General features: G+C 36.5%; 1 protein-coding gene across 7 annotated transcripts in view; it reads right to left on the reverse strand.

The window, feature by feature from the left end:
* Window positions 1–19,919, reverse strand: part of RYR2 (ryanodine receptor 2) — a 674,743-nt gene that overhangs the window by 46,477 nt on the left and 608,347 nt on the right. For all 7 annotated transcript variants that reach the window (XM_070492185.1, XM_044758547.2, XM_070492181.1 and 4 more), the window contains 6 exons: window positions 19,412–19,488; window positions 18,553–18,626; window positions 8,687–8,767; window positions 7,800–7,888; window positions 5,894–6,022; window positions 141–245 (listed from right to left, as the gene is read on the reverse strand). In XM_070492185.1, the coding sequence (XP_070348286.1) occupies window positions 141–245; window positions 5,894–6,022; window positions 7,800–7,888; window positions 8,687–8,767; window positions 18,553–18,626; window positions 19,412–19,488 (555 nt within the window). The remainder of the gene's footprint in view (window positions 1–140; window positions 246–5,893; window positions 6,023–7,799; window positions 7,889–8,686; window positions 8,768–18,552; window positions 18,627–19,411; window positions 19,489–19,919) is intronic.

Below are 19,919 nucleotides of genomic sequence, written 5' to 3' on the forward strand. Positions count from 1 at the left end.
AATGTAGAGTAAAAGATGTATAAAGAACTAATCTAAGAAAGATAATATTCCAACAAAGGAAAGCAGGAAAGCATGTGTAATTGGCCAGTGATTGCAGACTCCGGTTTGTCATTCAGGATAGTGGAAGAGAGTTAATTTACCTGAGACAGCTTCATCTGCATGTGGGCAAATACATGAAGAAAACCCACCACCGCATCCCATAGCCTGCTGTGGGCCAAACTCTGCTGATTTCCAGTGCAAGGACCCTGGGGCAGAAACAGACAAACAGCAATCATTCCTGATATGCCAAAATAAACTGGACAATAGTAGGGACAAAGTTAACTTAGTGTTGACATATCTTATCACCAACATGTTGTCTGAAAAGGCAGGAACCCAAAAGGAAAGATATACAGTGATGATACTGGTATAGTGCCCTGAGGAGAGAAGGATACTCTTCTGTGAAATGTTTAATATAATACAGCCCAAAAACCATTTCTCGAGGATTTTCATATTCTGTTTCTGTATGAATAATAAAACACTGCCAAAGAGAATGGTGAGTTATTTCATTTTTGTCTGGCTTTGGCTTTGTCCATTTAGAGGAAAAGGGTCAAGTCCAGTTGTTTTTGTTTTTAAGTCAATCAGTAGTTACCACCTTGTGTGAAAAGAATCTGAGATTACGCTTAAGATGAGAGGCAATTACTTCTTATTGCTAAATAGTAACCTGGACAAAGCCTTCATATGAGGAAAAAATCCTCTTCGAAGCTTTCTTAATTATGCACCTGCTTTACCAGTCATACAACCATTGCCACTTTGAAAGATTAATGTTAGTCATTCATTTGATAAACTCAGAATCCAAGGTAATTGGAACCTAATGTGCTGTCTTAGCTTACACATCAGAAGGGATCTTTCTGTGATACTGGAGACTACGTTGTAATGGGCAGAGCATTTGGATGGAGAAAATTTCTGTTTTACTTCCCAAGGAAAAATTCTACAATCACTAAGTTTTGCAAACACATTCAAATCAACCAGAAAAATAAATAATAGGGATTTTACTTCAAAAGAAAAAATATATACAACACAGTTCTTAACTTCCAATTCATTCATTCTTTTAGACAAACGACTCATAAAAAAATTTACAGTGGAGAGAGCATTAAAACATTTCAGATTTTACTCTAGAAACAAGTGACTGGAAGACATGACCGCACTGAAGACAATGACAATGTTGAAACGGAACTTTGTCCTGTCTCAACTTCTCTTGAGGCCCTACAGCTGAGAATAAAAGACAGTAAACGCCAAGTACCTCCATATTCCAAAAGCAAAGTGCTAGACTCAGTACCTGCGAAAGGGGAGACTAAAGAGATCCTCCCAGCCTAAGACTGTAAGCAGGTTGAAGTTGAAAAGAGAGCGTTTAGAGAGAGCTCACCACATGCTGGGCATCTCTTGCCTTCCACCCCTGCTGCAATGGGAAAAGAGAGGGGCTGCTTTTGCACCCTTACACCAAGTGAGAGAAGAGGCTTTAAGAGACCCATCCGGAGTGCTTGGCTTCTGTCTCCTGAAATTGGGTAGCATAAGGTTTGGTTTTAGAAAGTGTGAAAGACAGAGGGTGATAAAATAAGATCTGTGTTTCTTATATGGGCTACCCAGGCAGGAGCTACCTTGCCCAACAAGACTCTGAAATCTTGCCTGACAAGACTGTCTGAAAGGGTAAGGTGATTCCAAGGTGGAGGGGGGCCACCAGATGCACAGAGTCTGTGGAATAATTTGAAACTGGGTGGAATAAGAGGCATTTCCACGCACTGGAGGCAGTAAGAGAGCCACGCACCCTTATTGAAGAAAGAATACAATAGGCCACCCCAGAGGGCCAGCTCCACATGGCAGTCCTGAATTACATGTGCCCTGGAGGAAGACCTTTCCTCCCTCCCACAGTTCCACCCTTGAGGAAGCCTGAGGCTGACAAGGAAAGGAAGGAAGAAGAGAAGAACCCTGTGGTGAGACAGCAGAGAAGCCCAGGTCAAACTCCTGGCCCTCCACTCTCACCCTGAGGCCTTTCCAGCATAAAATCAGGCCCAAGGGTGAGGGGAGATTTTAAATGGCGTAAGAGTTAAGTGACTGTGCCACCATACTATTATTCTTGTGACAAAGTGGCTGAAGGAATTTTATTTATCTGAGAGTGGCCTGAGCACAAGAGCCATTCAAAGAGTGGTAGAGAAATGGTCCACAGAGCAAGTCTGAAAGGACAGTGGTGGGGAGGATCAGGTTATTTTAATTTACAGGTTAATAAATTCAGCCCATTCAATATACCAGGCTATAGTAATTTTACAGTGTACTTTAGTCCTGTCTGGCTGTTACAATAACTCTGGTTTCAAAGCAATGGATCCTCAGGATTTCACTGTGGGTCAAGTCCAGCGTCGGCATTGCGCCCCGCCCGTGGTGCAAACACCAGGGAGGGTGAAAGCACAAGAGGCCATTAGGTGAACACTACATGGACATTTTTTTTTTTAAAGATTTTATTTTTTTCCTTTTTCTCCCCAAAGCCCCCCAATACATAGTTATGTATTCTTCGTTGTGGGTCCTTTAGGTTGTGGCATGTGGGACGCTGCCTCAGCGTGGTTTGACGAGCAGTGCCATGTCCACGCCCAGGATTCGAACCAACGAAACACTGGGCCGCCTGCAGCGGAGCACGCGAACTTAACCACTCGGCCACGGAGCCAGCCCCTCTACATGGACATTTTGAAGAAAATAAACTTGATTTTTCTTCCTCAGGAAAAATTTCTTCATGTGATAATTAAGATTTGAATTAAAAGTTAATATATTATATCATAAAAGACAAAGATCCTCTGCAGCCCCTAGGTGACCGAGAGTTGTTTTGTAACCCTTATGTGACAGTGTTGCAAACCCAAAGCCAAAGTACCGTAGCCCCCCACCTTATCTGTGGTGTCATTTCCCATGGTTTCTGTTATCCACAGTCAACTGCAAATATCCTCTGTCCCCCACAGGCAGCCATCGACACCACCTTGGCTCCAGGATCCTCCTTCTGACGTATGGTGAGGAGGTCAATAACGCTACGTGACAGTGCCTATGTCATTCACCTCACGTCATCTCAGCACGGAGGCACTGTACCATCTCACCTCATCACAAGAACGGCGAGTACAGTACCGTAAGACACTTTGAGAGAGACAGAGACTACATTCACATAATTTTTGGTAAAGTATAGTGTTATAATTGTCTATTTTATTATTATTGTTGTTAATCTCTTACTGTGAGTAATTTATAAATTAAACTTTATCATAGGTATATATGAATAGGGAAAACAGTAAATATAATGTTTGGTACTATCGTCGTTTCAGGCATCCACTGGGGGTCTTGGAATGTATCCCCAGTGGACAAGGGGGCATTACTGTACCCATTTTTCCTTCTAAACCTCAAACACACAGAATGTACTTTCCAAGACTTGCTCAACCTTAGGCCATGCACTTCTGAGAACCGGTACCCAATCTGAATGGAACATCTGCCTTGCCTCCCGCCTCACACTCCTATTTCTCATGATCTAGTCAGTGCCTGCAACACACAAAAGCTTTGCTAACTGCCAGAAGGCAAGACGGTCTTACTTCCCGTTTGACCTTCTTGTGACAACAACAAACAAAACTTTCTCTTTTCTTACCAATTACCTTGTGGTCTTACTCTGGGAACTTTGACAATATAGTGACTTCTTACTCAAGCAATTCTTCTTCTCTCATTATTAAAACTGGAATTAGAATCTTATAGATGATTACCTTTATTTTGATGGTTTTAGATTGCCCCCTTATATAACTCTCTATAGTTAGCAAGAATTGGAATCAAAAAGCAAGATGCAATGCTGTAATCTAAACGGTAGTCCAAAACCAGCATGGCTAACGATGAGCTGCTGTTCATAGTATCACTAATCATCAGCAAATATGATGCTAAGGCAAGCTTCTTCAAAATATATTTCACTAATGCAATGTGGTAACCTGAATTGGCTCCTGGAACAGAAAAAGGACATTAATGAAAAAACTGGAAAAACCAGGATCAAGTCTGTAATTTAGTTTATAGGTTATGCTGATGTTAATTTCTTAGTTTTGACAAATGTATCATGGTTATACAAAATGTCAATGTTAGGGAAAGCAGGGTGAATCATACATGGAAATTCTTTATACTATCTTTGCAACTATTCTGTGTATCTAAAATTATTCCAAAATAAATTTTTACTAAAATAAGTATTGCAGAAACGATTAATTTATATAAAAATATGTCATAGAAACGAGGGTTAAGGAGAAGTTAAAAAATGAACAAGCCATAATAAGCCGTGCTACTTTACCTGTTGTCCCTTGAATGTTCATCTAGAATGCTCTGTCTTATATAAATAGGTTAAAATAAAGAATTTTGCACATAGTGAGAGGTTAATGGATGCTTCTAGTTTTATGTAAATTCAGGAATCTCACTTATTTTAGGAGCCAAGAAATGCCCACTCTTGGCTGAAAAAGGCATTTAAGTTTCATTTGTTATATAAGAACCATTTTACTAACAGTTCGTATAAAATCCACTGGCTTGCTAATGTCATAGTTAATCTTATTTAATCAGGACAATTCACATTGAATGTGAATAATATGTTTCTAGACATGGATGAGAATATTAAGGCAATAATGGAAGCCAGGGAAGATAAGAAAATAGGAACATGAGTGGACTAAAACTGATTTAAAATTTGCTTTTATTTGATTTAAAGCAAAGTTATTAAATTATCAAGTGTGGCTTTTCCATTTTGAAATGCTAAGTACGGATCCTCTTCCCTGCCCAGGCAGAGAACAGAAAAAATGAGATCCTTCCAAAGTATGAACAGAGAGGAAAGAATGAGCCTGGAAGAGGTGAGCAACAAGCCATTATATGTCTACAACACTTACGTTTGGTCGGCTTTGCTTGGCCATGAATCCTTCATTCACTCAAACAGTCATTCTACAAACACCTGCAGCTACACTAGGCTCCGGGATACAATCTATTATTTTTATGTAACTTCTTCCCCCCCCACAGGATTATGTTTAATCTAATGAAGCAAACTATAAATTTCTTCTTCCTGATTTATCCTTAGCATATGGCACTTCAAACACAGTGACTCATTCAGAGTAATACTGGCCACGCAGACAGAAGAAAGAAAGGAAAGAGGATGGACTGGTTTCTAGGATGTAGCAAAGTTTTGTTGGTTGAAAAAAACCAGAATTTCATAAAATCTTTTAAAAATCTGCAGTTAAGACTAGAAGCTTAGCCTAAGGGGAATATAAAACAAACCAATGTAAAAGAAAAAGGCATATTCTTCGAGGTATTTGGAATCTTACCTATAACATATTGTACATTATATAATTATATATATGTGTGTGTGTGTCTGCATGTATATATATATATATATATATATATATGAGTCTGCATATATATATATATATATATATATATATATAATGAGGTTTGTAAACACCATTCTCTTTTTTATGAAGTTTCTCTGAAACCTCTTCCTCACTTGTACTACAATACTATAAAGAGTGGTTTAATGCTCTGCCTTCTCTCCCTCCTCCCTCTCTCTCGTGCTTCCTTCCTTAATACTTATTGAGTACTCAATATATATACCAGGCCCTGGAGATACAAGAGAATCACCATCATGATATGTGCCTCGAAGGTATTAGTAACCCCATCTGCCAAATGGTAAAGCAGGTTCATTCCACATAAATTCACACTTAACCTAATATTTTCATTGTAGTTGTTGGCTAAGAATCTATGGAGGGGGTCACCAGAAATGTGAATGATGTCAGGAAAATACTTTAGGCATGTTGTATTTTTCCACAGAATTCAATGCTAACTAGTTGACTTTTTTCTTTCTTTCTTCAAACGGCAGAAACTCTTAAACGTTTACCTGAATATACTCTGTGAGAGTGTTGAAGACTTGTTTTGCTACTTGAATTGCCTTGGAGAAATTCCGTTGTCCTTGCTCATCAATAACATCTTTCCCAGAGTAATACCAATAAAAATCACTAATTGATTCCTGGAAAACAGAGACAATAGGATTAAAGCACATTCTGAAGCTATTATTGACCTGTTCAGTTTTGGACTCTATAAAAGGAAATCATTTTAAATAACAGATTTGGAAGCAAATATAAATATCTGTGAATTAAATACTGTTCTCAATGATTTTCCTATATATACAATATAGCAACGTGCTCCTTAGATATAAATAACAACTGGAGAGAAGATAAGAAGCAGAAAACTTAGCTTTAAAACTGACTTTCTGTCTCTGATGACCCTGAACTTCAAAAACATAAGGGTCTATAAGATTAATGCGTATTTATCCATCGAACCAAGTTAGATGTTTTACTACGTGAGCACAGAAGTTAGAGAAATTATGGAACAATATTGTTTTGATTATGGACATCCGGCCTCTTGTGTCTCCAGCAAAGCCAATAACACGTCCTCGGTGAGAAATCCAGGATGGTCCCTGCTTTGCTAACTGACTCTGAAGAAACTGACTGGACTACTTACAAATACCGATAACTGTAAACAAACATCTAACTAAGATTAATCTTTCCAACAGCATGTTTTCAACAATAACTTACATTGTGAAGGAATTTTAGTTAGCTAAATGAATAATACAAATTAGCATAGCATGTAAAGTACATTTGAGTTCTGAGACGTGAAAGGACTACTACTCAGCCATAAGAAATGACGAAATCCAGCCATTTGTGACAACATGGATGGACCTTGAGGGTATTACGCTGAGTGAAACAAGTCAGAGGGAGAAAGTCAAATACCATATGATCTCACTCATGAGTAGAAGATAAAAACAACGAAAAAAAACAAAAAACACATAGCATTGGAGATTGGACTGGTGGTTACCATTGGGGAAGGGGGGAGGGGGGAGGGCAAAAGGGGTGATTAGGGCCACATGTGAGGGGATGCACTATAATTAGTGTTCGGGTGGTGAACATGATGTAATGTATCCAGAATTTGAAATATGATGTACATCCGAAAAAAATAAAAATTAAAAAAAAAACAAAAGTCACAAATACGGTTTCAGCAACACTTCTTGATGTACTTACTTCAAAAATGGACTTTTCTCCCATTAAGCTTTAAGTAAAATAGTGGTGTGCTTTTGAGTACTTGAAGATTAAGGGAAAAAGTGAAAGTCTGAATGTGCAGCTTTTACAGTACTATACTCATAAATAAAACAAGGGACATAAAGGTCGTTGAGGGTTCTCATTATTTAGGTGGCCTACACCTTCAGATTCAGTTTTATTAAAATGTAAAAGATTAGCACAATATCAGGGAGATTTTAAGCAATGGAGTATTAAGCTGAATTTTAAAATTAATTCAAATATTAGGACAGCTGAAAAGAACTAACCTTAGGCTATTAAATTTAAGTATATGGTAGGTAGTTTGAAAGTGCTTTCTCATGCCTAAGAATGTTTCAAATATCCTTCCCCTGCTTATCTAATCAACTGTAGAAGAAGGATCAGAGCATGTAAGTGCTTTACAACACGAAAATGAATTTAAAATGCCATCAAGCTAAAAACGGTAGAAAAAAAAAATCCCCACTTACAGGAAGAAAATAATGAGCAAAGTAGGAGCCAGGATCAGAGGCAAAGACAACAGTGGCAGTTTCACCCCAAGACTTGGTGACAGCTTGTGATCAAAGACAAAATATCTAAAAAATTCTGTCTAGTCATAAATCAAAACACATTAAAACATGGCAGATCAACAACTCTGCCATATTATCTCAACTAACCGACCCCTTTAATTTGTTACTAACACATAAGGCAACGTACCTGCACCCTCAGTAGGTAGTCTACAGTCGAGATGATTATGTTGACAGTTGTATTATTGCCAGTCTGAGTTCTCAGATAATTTTGAAAATCTATATAAGATCAAAAGACGTTATTAAAGCTCATTCAAAAGTTTAAAATTGAGTTTGAATTATTCGAGGAAATCCAAAAGCAAATGATGTCTCCAGTAAAATAATTGTGGCTTAGAGTAGTGTTTTAATCTGAAATAATTTATATTTTCCATAAAAAGTGAGAGAGGACCCACAGATATATCTAGGTGCTTCACAGACTATCAATTTTGTCAACGATGTTGCTAATACCCATTTCCTGATTCGTAGCTCTAGAGCTCTGGGCTTGTGAATGACTGAAAGGATGCCCATCCTTTAGAATACAGTAATTAAATTATCTATTCAGTAATCATTTGTTCCTCAGTACTGTGCTCAGTGCTGGGGAAACTGAAATAAAATTAAGATGTAGTTCCTGCCTTCATGGATGCACAGTCTGGTAGAGAAGTAGATATTCAGACAACGAATAGAAATTCATCATGCTAAGTAAGACAATGAAGTAGATGCCCCAGTTAAAGAGAAAGGGTAGAAAAGAAATAAAGCTATATATTCCTCCATAGGTATCTATCTAATCTAGATCTTTCTTTACCTATCACCTGTCTTCTGTAACATAAGAACAACTGATAAGAATTAAGTGAAACAGCTAGCACAGGACTTTGACAACAGCACAGCAATATATAAAATGTCACAGTGCCAATGCCTACAGCGTAATGCTCAAGAACTGCTTGTTGACTCAAGGGATGGAGCCTAATTGGAACTATCAGGCTCCTGTTATTGCAGGCTTCAAGCTACTTCTTCCACAAGATGGTCTGGGGCCTCACAAACCTGAGTTGTGTCCCTCACAAAGCAGCTGCAGGAAGCGGAAGAGGTCACAGGTGAACTCGTCATCCTGCAGAACCTTTTCTCCTGCAGAAAGTTCAGAGAGATCAGACATTATCAACCACCCGCGTCTGTCCCTCCCTTTCTATCCCCACCTCCATGAAACTTGCATGTTGATCTAGCATCGTTCTGAACCAAAAACAGTCACAAGTCATAGCCACTTTTCTATCTGAAGCTCAGAAGATCATGCGCTTGGCAGATAGATGCACTTTTTCTTTGTCAGAAAAGAACATTTGAATCTTAAAACTCAGATTTCTCTCTGTTAAAAGTAGCAGCATGGGTTTGGCAACATTTTAGAAGCAACCTAAGATTTAAACTTTTCTTTTCTTTCTTCTTTTTTTTTCAGTAAGGTGTATATAGAAATGATCTCTGCACCTCTTATGAATGTTAAGGTTAAATCTGCTTTGTTCCCAGAGCATGACCACATGATTCAATGCAAAGGATCCAATGCATATATAAAATGGGGCCAAGACTTTCCTTTATTAAAGACTAATTTAAGGATTTTTGTGAAAATTGTAAATGACAAGAAAAATGTTTCTTATTTCAGTTAACTCTCTCATAAGCTTGTCTATGGATCTAAAAAAAGAAAAGACTTCTGAAATCTAAAATAGCGATGTCATTGGTTAGAGCATTACTTCCAGAGGAGAGAGAACTGGCAAAGAGACCTAATTCAAAATATTAAACCAAAAGAAAGACTTTGGTGGTTCATGCCATGAGAACTAAACCTAATAAAGAAAGGTGAAAAGAAGGACATCTCATAGGCATCGAAGCTACTCTGCATCATTAAAAACTAAATATATTGTGGGGCAAGGATGAAGCCTCAAAAAAGGGCTTAGATATTTTACCTATATTTCAATTTAAATGTATCTTGATCACAAGTTACTTTGAAAGCAAAAACACAAAGAAGGAAACAAACAGAAAAACAGCACCACACACATGAAAGTTGATTTTTTAAAGCACAGAGTGTTGGTGAAAAAAATTTTCAACATTATGAGTGTATGCTCTGGGATCTAAATTTGTTTAGAAAGCAAAATGACAAAAAAATGTTGTTTGGAAAGTGAATGGATGTACTTATGTATTGGAAAAAATAATAATAACTTTTCAGACTAGAAACACTTTGGGCTAATAAAGGAAACTATGCAATGATCATGTGTTTACTTCAACTAAAATTATGAATGATCATAATGACAGAGAGCTGATGGACTTACCAGTCTGCAGTCTGTGACTTTCAAAGTGAGAGGCTTCATATAATGGGAGGGTTAGGAAGCAAAACCATTTTGAAAACTAATATAAACATTAAAAAAAGTACATAAAATCACTGTACTGGTTTCCCTGTTAGCCTGAAAGATATGATATTCGGTGACCAAACTAAAATCACCACGTATACAAAGTATACAAATCAGTCGTGTGAAGTTTAAGTGTTAATTGCACACTGTTTTGAATCTCAATACATGGCTGATAAGCCCATTCCTCAGTGTTTACGTTCATGACAGGATAGGAAAGAAAGGGAGTACATTCTAGGCCAATAAACTAAATTCACTGATGACACTTAGTATCATTTCATGAGCTATTTTAATTGGAAGAGTCTTTAAAATGATATTTAAACCAAAATATTATGAGTTAGTTACATAGACTTATTGATTCTTTCCCTGTAGGCCCAGCTAAAATTTAGTTTGTTTTCAGAAAGTCGAATCAATAAACCATGTACATCCTTTTAATGTTCATATATTCAATGTGGAATAAGTAACCCTTGATAGAAAGTATTCAGAAAAGTTAACACTGAAATAAATATCATATAGTCTACCTGTGTACCTCAAAATGTCCTGCACAATGTACATTGATTTATAACACAAGGTTTTATTTATTGTTGGCATGCATAGTATTTTCTTGACTGTATACCGAAACACATACAAGTAATTTCGCTTACATAAGGACACACTGCACACAGCAGAACAAGAGGGAGAGAAGAGAGGGAGGGGGCAAGCCTTCATTTACCATCACGTGATACCAGGGTGCTATTGCTTAATGAACACATTACTATCCGATTAAAATGCTGCCATTGCCCATGCTGCATGTAGGTGGTGCAGTAACAGAGCTGGATGATGGCTTTATGTCTGCAGAAGGTACAGGATCAACAGTCTATTTGGTGATGTATGCAAAAGAAATTCCACTGTAGGATGGAAACTAAGATTAATAACAAATAACAAAATGGAGTAAATGTAGTTGAAAGTGCTCTTACTTTCTTAAGATACTATTTGTAATAGCTGCTCGATGGCCAAATGTAGATATTGTGAAGGGCATTCCTTTAGTTTCATTTTTAATTATAAGGGGCTTATGATTTCTAATACTGTAATAAAGGGAGAGTTATTTCAATATTGTTGCTGACGATGAGTTCATTCTTTGCGCCTTAGGTTACTTATCTGTAAAACGAGAATAACGTGCACTCTCTACCTCACTGGCGCTTCATAATCTATGTGACCATTTTTATCAGTTGTGGAAAGGTTAATATTATTACTAGCAGTGGCAATAACACTAAATAAAGATGGGAACAACATGCCCAGATGATGAATATGGTTATTAGAACATATTCATTAAACGTGTTTATATTTTCAAAAAGCCATCTTAATTTTAATGGACAAAAATATTTTCAAAAACATAAATTTTCAGTTGGAAGTAAAAATTGTTCTAGTCACAACTGGTTTGTCCAATTAATAGAAAAGTACACAAATGTCTGCTCAAGTTCAATACAAACAATTTTTTTCTTATTGGTTACTTAGAATATCTGTGAACATAGCCCAAAGTTCACAGCCTTATCTCTAGACAAAGCTTAGTTTAATTGTTAATAATTATCAATAATTTTTAATAAAATTAATGAAATAAGTAAAAATACTATCTTTTATATATATATACACACATAAGTGTGTGTGTATATATGTATATAAACAATTGAATTAGAATAAATAGACTGCAGGAGACTAAGATTCCTTTTGTTGTAGGGTTTTGTCATGTCAATATCTCTAATAATGCAAAGATAAAGGGGTGAGCAGCACGAGGCATAAGAGCGGCCACATCAAATAATTCTCTATAATCTACTGTCAAATGGAACCCAAGAGCCTCCCACTGCCATGGAGGAAATAATTCTGATTACTGATCTTTAGAGGACTTAAATATCTCTTTTGTATATGGCAAAACTGAAGGATTAAGGCTACAAATATTTTTTTAAATAGTGAAAAATCAGGTATTTGATTTCACGTCGCTAGTTTTAATGTTGTTGCTTAAATGACAGAAATATGGCTGCTTAAATTTAATTCAATTCAACTAACAAAGAATAAAAATTTTTAAATGGATTTACAATTAACATTTAGTTTGTGACTACAGCGTGCTGGGTATTGTGCTAGATGTATTTCTCACCATTTCATTTCAAGTTTATAATAATCTCATAAATTAGGTGATATGAATCCCATTTTGTGGTTCAGGAAACAACCGACAAATTCAGTAACTTGACTAATGTCCTATAGCTATTAACTGGTAAAAAATTTGAATCCAGTAAACTTCAATAAACATTCATTAAGTGTCTCCTATAAGCTAGGCACCTTGTGAGGCGCTGGGGAGAAAAAGACTAATGGGTATAATCCCTAACCTCTAGAAGCTCATAGTCTAATGGGAGAGACAGATGATTTCAATATTATGTGGTCTTTCTGAATCCAGTATGCCACAGTTCCTAAACTTCATAAGGTTCATATCAGTAATCAATAAGATCTTTGACCGACAATCATTACGTGCACTATACGTAATTTAAGTTGTGAACTCCAACTTTTTTCACCAATTTTAGAACCTGAGGAAAATCATTTTCTAGATATTTGGCTTTGGGAAAGTCAATTCACCTCTCGAGCCTTTGTTCCATCATTTTGATATGCGGATTAACAATCTCCCGACCTCCTTACTTCCTAGGGCTGTTGGGATAATCAAATTGGTTCAAACAAGTATAATTGCTTTTAAATATGCAAAGCACAGTAGGAATAAATGTGAAGTTTCAATGATCTGAAGTCGTAAGTTCAAAAGACCTAGATGTCTAAAATAAAGAATTTCAGTGGGTTGCGGCTATGATAAATAATCCATAAATTCCACTAAGTGCATGTATTTAAATTAAGGTAACAACTTGGCACCAGTGCATAAAATGCATTCCTATTTCAGATGCCAAGACAATAAAAATGACCACTGTGTGAAATAAATTAGGTATGTGCCATGGATAACAGGACTCAAGTACACGTTGTCTGTGGAGGAAAAAGTCCCTCTGCTTTCAAGTGTGATTTGTAGATTGTTTCTCTTATACCCCTCTCTTCACGCCTTTCAGCTCTCACTACTCTAATTGAAATCCTTACTGTCCTTCATCCATCCCATCCACCAACATCCTGACCACTCTCCCTGCCTTCAGACTGTGATGCCCATGTTACACACTGTTGCCTAAAACAACAATGGTAAGCAATCCAGTTATAACACCCTACTGATAAACAGATTGATTTCTTTAACAGTAATTATGAAAAATAAACTCTCAAAAACTTCCTACAATCTATCGTTAAACATAACCTCAGAGCTGCCCAGCTGCCATGAGGGAAATGATGCTGGTCTGTCTCTGGAGGACTCAATGTCTATTTAGGACACTAGCATTCCTGAGAAATGAGAACTCTGTGCACTTTAATGTCAGTGGATTCTAACATTTTTTGAACATTTTGAACATTCCTGTGGGTAAACTTCCTCTTCAAGGAAAGCCTGTGATGTTGGCTCATGGCTGTAAATAGGTTTTCTCAACATCCTTGCACAGTTTTTCAACTCGGAAGCACTCATTTAAATTCTTGAAGCATTTTTTTTGAACAATGGATGATAGGAATTTAATTCCAAGTGGATCATCACATAATATATAATATCACATAAGTGTTTCCTATTGAATGGCTCTCCACGGCCTCAGAAAGAAAGTGCAAATTCCTTGGCGCGGCACAGAAGGCCTTTTATGGCCTCTCATATACTATCTTTCCATCCTCTAGTCATTCTTTTCTCTTTAACCACACGCAGTTAGTAACTGTTCTCTGACATGTTTTGTATCTTAAACTTTGCATATGCTGTTCCCTTCCATTGGAATGTCTTTATTTGCCTTCCATATCTATCAGATAAACTTCCACTTCAGGCCATATGTGACTTCTTTTGTTATCCTTCCCCATGGCCCCTGGCAGCTATGTACTTCAACTCAGTTTGCCCATACACACTGAGCATTGTTTTGAAGTTATTTGTCTACAAGTCTGTGTACATAATACTGACGCTTAGGACAGTGGCTAGCACAAAGAGCTGCTCAGATTTAAATGAGTACTTCAAAGATTAAAAACTGTGCACTGTTGTTAAGAGAACCTATTGATGGTCATGAATCAACATCACAGGTTTTCTCTGAAGAGAAAGTTTACCCACAGGAATGGCAGTGTAGTTAGAACTCAGGCGTTAGCACCAGCCCACTTGTGAAAGGACTTTGAAAATCTGGGGTGAGAGACAGCCAATAAATAATCAAGCCCTAAAAATACCAACAAAAAATTAGGGTAACCAGTATCTAAAAATTGCTTTCATGATTTTTTTGATTAATTAATTAAAAATTAATACTTTTTGCTTCAATTTCACATAAACTTGAGGAGGTCACTATAAACACATTAATAAGAACCTCAGTTAAACACATTATCAGATACAGATAGAAATTTAGGAAGGTTAATGGGTAGTTAATGGTTTATATAAAATTTTAAAAAATCAATTTCTGAGGAATCGGGTAAGCTTCAAAACTTTATCTCGCTTATGAAGTCTAGGACCACTGCAAAACAGCCAAAAAGTAAAATGGAATATCTCCAACTACATTCCAAGAAGTTTGAAAGAAGGAAAATTGCACTTTCAAGCTCAAAATGATTTAGTAATGAGGCTAAATGGTTCTGAGGAAAACAAAAATTAAAAATCCAAGAATGGAATGAAGTTTTAAATACTCATGTAGGTTTTTGGTTTTGAACTTCATTATGTGTTAAAAGAAAACACATATGACTAAAAAATATACAGAGGACAACACTGAGCACATCACAAATCTACCAAACACACTTGCTGAAGAACCTTTTCTTTTTAAACAAGTGGGAGGTCCGGGCTTTGATAAAATGGAGGAAATCTGGTAAAGGAGGAATGGGGACACAACAAACTCACGTGACAATAATAGCAGTAGAAAAAGGAATATAAATGATTAGTCTGAAATCTGTATATACAAACCTTAAAGAAACACATATTTCCTAATGGTATCTCAGTAACAGATTAGGAATATCATTTGTAACTATAAAAAGTTCAAAAGTGATTTTAAAACTTCAACAATAAATGCAAAAATTGGCAATAGATCAGTGTCTTCGAAGGGAGTGAAGTGAAGGGGCAAAAATAACACCTGCGGGAAAATGTCGGACAAAAAATAAGCCCCAAAGAACACTAATAGATGGCGGGAAAGGGACTTGGTTCATGGCACTGGTACATTAAATGGTGGGAGGCCGAATGCCTGCGATTCAGTCTTGTCCCAGCCATTTTGCTGTGTGACCCTGGACAAGTCATGTAACCTTTCTGTTCCTCAGTCTCCTTATCTTTAAAATGGAGACAATACCTCATTGGAGGGCTGTGGGTATCTAAAGTTCAGGCATTTAAGTTATACATTTTCCATGCCTATACAACTTATGGTTATTTTACCTTCATTAGGAAAGATTTAGCCTAATCAAGACCGTTGGTTAGGATGCAGAAGACTTCGATCTATCAGATTATTTTCCCAGTGTGGAGCCTATACTGTCCAAGCCTCAAGCTCTGAAACATTGATATCACTAACAGATTTAGATTTTTCAGGCTTTTCTAGATATTCCAAGAGGGATGACAGATTTTCCTTCTCCTATGAGGGTACAAACTTTTCTTAACTTTTGTAGAATCTGGAACAAAAGAATGGCCATGTAACAGAAATGTTTAAAACATGCCAAAAGATCGAGTCAGAATAGGGATCCTTAATCTAGGAAATAGTGTAATATTAATAGAGCTAATGAGTTGCCCTTGCATGTTCTCCTAATAGGTCTCTTGAGTAAGGCAACAGTGTGTATTCAGAAAGCACAATTTAATCTCTAAAGCCTTGTTGACATACTACGTACTATTCAAAAATCTCATCTCTTCTTTATTACTGTTGTATATAATGTCTTTCAGAAACTACTTTGAAATAAAAAAGCAATCTTTGTAGTTCTATTAGTTTGAGGAGTAAATATTTGCTACTGGTTTTTTTTGAGTTCAGTTTCAAGAATGAAAATTAGTTTTTATGTTAAGAAGGTTTTTAATGGGGGATATTTTCAAAGGAATAGAGAAAAACTCTGTAGATCTCTCAGTACTTGGAAGGGAATTGGCAGAGCCCAGTGGCCAAGAGGAGACTCAGCTGGTCACAGCCCACCGTGGGTCACCACTGATTTCCCATGCACCAGTTGGTGCAGCCATAAAGCCACAGGATGTCCAAGACAGAAACGCCACAGGGAAACTACCGCACACATTCTATGATTCATTCATTTACACAACTGCAAACACTGAATCCACCAGAAATTTTTGTAAATGAAAGAAACAGAACAAAACAAATCCAAAAACAATTTAAATGCTCGTTGCCCCTTCATTTCTAATATTTTAATAACTGCACATTCTCATAGGAAGAAGAAAAAAAAGGAAAGCTTGATATATAAATTTTTAAAATAATAGGATGCATAATGATGGTAATTAAATAATCTACTTGTTAAAATGGTCTATAAAAGGAAAAAATGCACAAAAAACTATCACTACCAAGACTGTACACAAAGCTAACAAGAAATAAAAGAGCAAATAAATAAAAGACGGTTCATTTTTAATAATTACCACGCTCATGAGTGATGACTGAGGAAGAGAGGATAGTACATTTAGAGTAGTCGAAAGAAAAGGAAATGGGGAAAAAGAAAGAAGTTGAGATTTTGTTTTTGTTTTGCTGTTTGTAAGAAAATAAAAAAAAACGTGTTAATCGGTTTGGGCAATTATTTTTATGTGTGTGTTGAAAAAGAATAAACAAACCAATCTCATATTGAGAGATGAAATAAATTCTCATGTCACAATGGTCACTCCAGGAAGCTATTTCTGATTTGGGACTCACAAATATTACTCCAATCCATATCCGGCTGACAGAAGAGGAGACCCAGTCAAATAAACCTGTGTGGCCACTATCCTTTGTGGGAACTGCTATGAAGGGTGACTAAGAACGATCAACAGAATTGTGTTCAGAGCCTCTGGAACTTTAGGTAATAACTGTGGGGAAAAATGAAATTGATTTCTAATTCCAAGACAAGGAAGTCAGACTGTGGATGAGAATTCATTCGCTTTCAGGTCCTTTACATTTGGAAAATGCCCAGGACTTCCGTGAGATGCTAGGGACAGGCAAATAGTGGGCCCTGAAATTTGTAGTGGCTCTGAGTTTTCCATATGGGGCCTTCAGGTCGGCTGCTGTAATTGCTGACACAAACATTAGTAACAAAGAGATTTGGCTTCATATTTATTTTCAGAAAACCTAAGTAAGCTTACAGTGCTGCTGGTGATTTTTCTGGAAGGTAGCTAACACAATTAAGTAACTGGATGACTAATATTTAATCCTTGAACCTATACCTTCAAGTACCAAGCTGAAAATAAAATCACACAGAAGCCATATAGGACTAGCAGTGTTAGAATAGGTATAAATGACATCTTTAAAATACAGTAAGAGAAATGCAGCTAATTTTTTTCCCTATTGTGAGAGCAAAAATATACAGAGGTAATTAGCAAGAATAGTTAATCCTAAAATATTTCAGAAAGGCCAGCAGACTACAAATGTCAGACGGGAGAAACCCTATTTTTTGCAACATGATTAGGTTTATAGAAGAGTCAATGTTCCAAAACTAATACACTGATAAGATGACAACTGCAAACCAGACCAAACAAACAAAAACAGATAAACACAGAGGGCCTTGCTAAAACTAAATTAACTTTAAAATCAAACACAAAAGAAAAATAAATCAAAACAAAAATATTGCAGATAATTATTTTCTTAACAAATACTAAAAGGAATGCACAGCAATAGTTGTTTCTTCCTTAAATACACTGTGTGCTATATTTTCTAGTTTATACACACATCTATTTACAGAGAGAAAAATTCTAAGATTATGTGAGTCATTATTTTTGTGCACATGTAAATTAAGTGATCAGAGTTATTTAAACACAAAAATGACTTTAATTTCTTTCATCAAACAACTTGGACTTGCAAAGACATACGGATATGTGAGAGAGAAGGATGACTGTGCTAAAAGGGAGCAGATGGTAGGAACAGTGATAGAGTGGAGCATCTGAAAGGATTACTATCCTAAGGAGAGAGAAGAATCAGACAGCCTGACAGTTTGCTAAAGTGGCCAAAGAAAGTCACACATTCTCTAATTAGATTCATCCATGTGCTTTATAATTTTATAGATAACTCTCTAATAAGGGATCTTTTTCTACTACCCAACTAGGGGAAAGGCCACCGAGGGCAGGTCTGGGACAGAGGGGGGGTTAACGACTGACGTGGGAGGGCTGGATTTATGGTGTGATCTGTGTGCGTGTGCAATTATGAACTTTAAATGAGTCACGTAAGCATTATGTCCATCTAAAAATAACTTTGCATCTCTCTGTATTGAAAAGGTCATCGATAACTGACTCATTTCAGGGAAGAAAGGGAAACAGGTGATCTTTTTAATTTAAGTGATTAATACCTGATCCTTCCTCTGTCACCATTCCAAGTCCCTCAGCCTTGTTTTGTCGCTCAAATGCATTTAGGTCAAGGACACTAAAATAACAGGGAGAAAACATTTAGAGGGCTAACAGAAAATTTTGTTTCTTCAAGAGAGCAAATGTCTAAAAACCATATATCTTGAAATGTGAACCAAATGTTACCACATACTGAAAACATGGCCCAATTCAATGTCTACCAACCATAATTTTCCAAGCAGCAGACTAGTCTCTCCCCAGGGCCTACACTGAAATGATCCACGTGAAGCTCAGACAGCAGGCAGTAATGGGTTTCAACTTTGGGAGTGCATTACAAAATTAGCAGACACACTGAAATATAATTATAATAATCATGTTTTTCCAGTTGGAATAGCTTATTACATTAAGTGTGTGTCAGTTTCCGTGATCAAATGCTGTCTGAATGATTTTAAATATTGTAAAAAATAGAAAATGATTATCACAGTTAGTTGGTTAAGGATCATTTATTTGGGGAAAATGAGAAATGCTCTATAAGCTCCCAAATAAAACAAAATAATTTCTTTTTTCTCTTTTAAAAATCAGACTCTACTCATTTTCAAGTATGCAGAACACACATTAATTCTCAAAGGTCCCCATTTAAGCACAGGGAAGACTATTTTAAGACATTCTTAACGTTGAGTAATTTAGTAATTAAGATATTACTAACACCTAACAAGGTAGAAAATAAGACACTACCTATCGTCCCACTTTAAAGTGTGTTTAATCATTAAAAATTCTTCTATGCATAATTATTGTCAGTAATGTAAAACAAACACTTTGAAAGGCACATTGAGTAGACCCAAAACAGGGAGAGTGTGTGCTTACCTACATGACTGCATCAGGCCAGCAAGGCTCTGGAAGAAGCCCACATCCTTTTTCTCCTTGAGGTAGTCAAGCATTTTCTATAGTAAATACATAAACCATATGGCCACTGAACACAAATTTTGCCTTTCGTTAAATAAACAAAGAAACAACAAAAATATGCTTTCTATTCTGAAATAAAGATAAAAAATATTCAGTGCATACAAATATTACTATTGTCATCTTTACCATGAAACAATGACAACTGTGTCAAAGCAAGACAGTTGTACGTTTTCAATTGCAGCAGTACATAAACACGGCTTGGCACAGGGGAGTGGCTCTACATAACCACCATAAGCATTATAAATACACTCAATTCTCTTCTAGTCACTCTTTAAGCATTTGGAGATTTAGATACTTAGTTCAAATTTACTGGGAAGAAGATCCATCTGGAGGTTATTCACAGATTTCCATACAAAAGTGAGTTCCTTAAACAGCATTATAATCCCAGAGTTTTGACTACCGTACGCTA

Source organism: Equus asinus, chromosome 2 (genome assembly GCF_041296235.1).
Source record: "Equus asinus isolate D_3611 breed Donkey chromosome 2, EquAss-T2T_v2, whole genome shotgun sequence".
Lineage (NCBI taxonomy): Eukaryota > Metazoa > Chordata > Mammalia > Perissodactyla > Equidae > Equus > Equus asinus.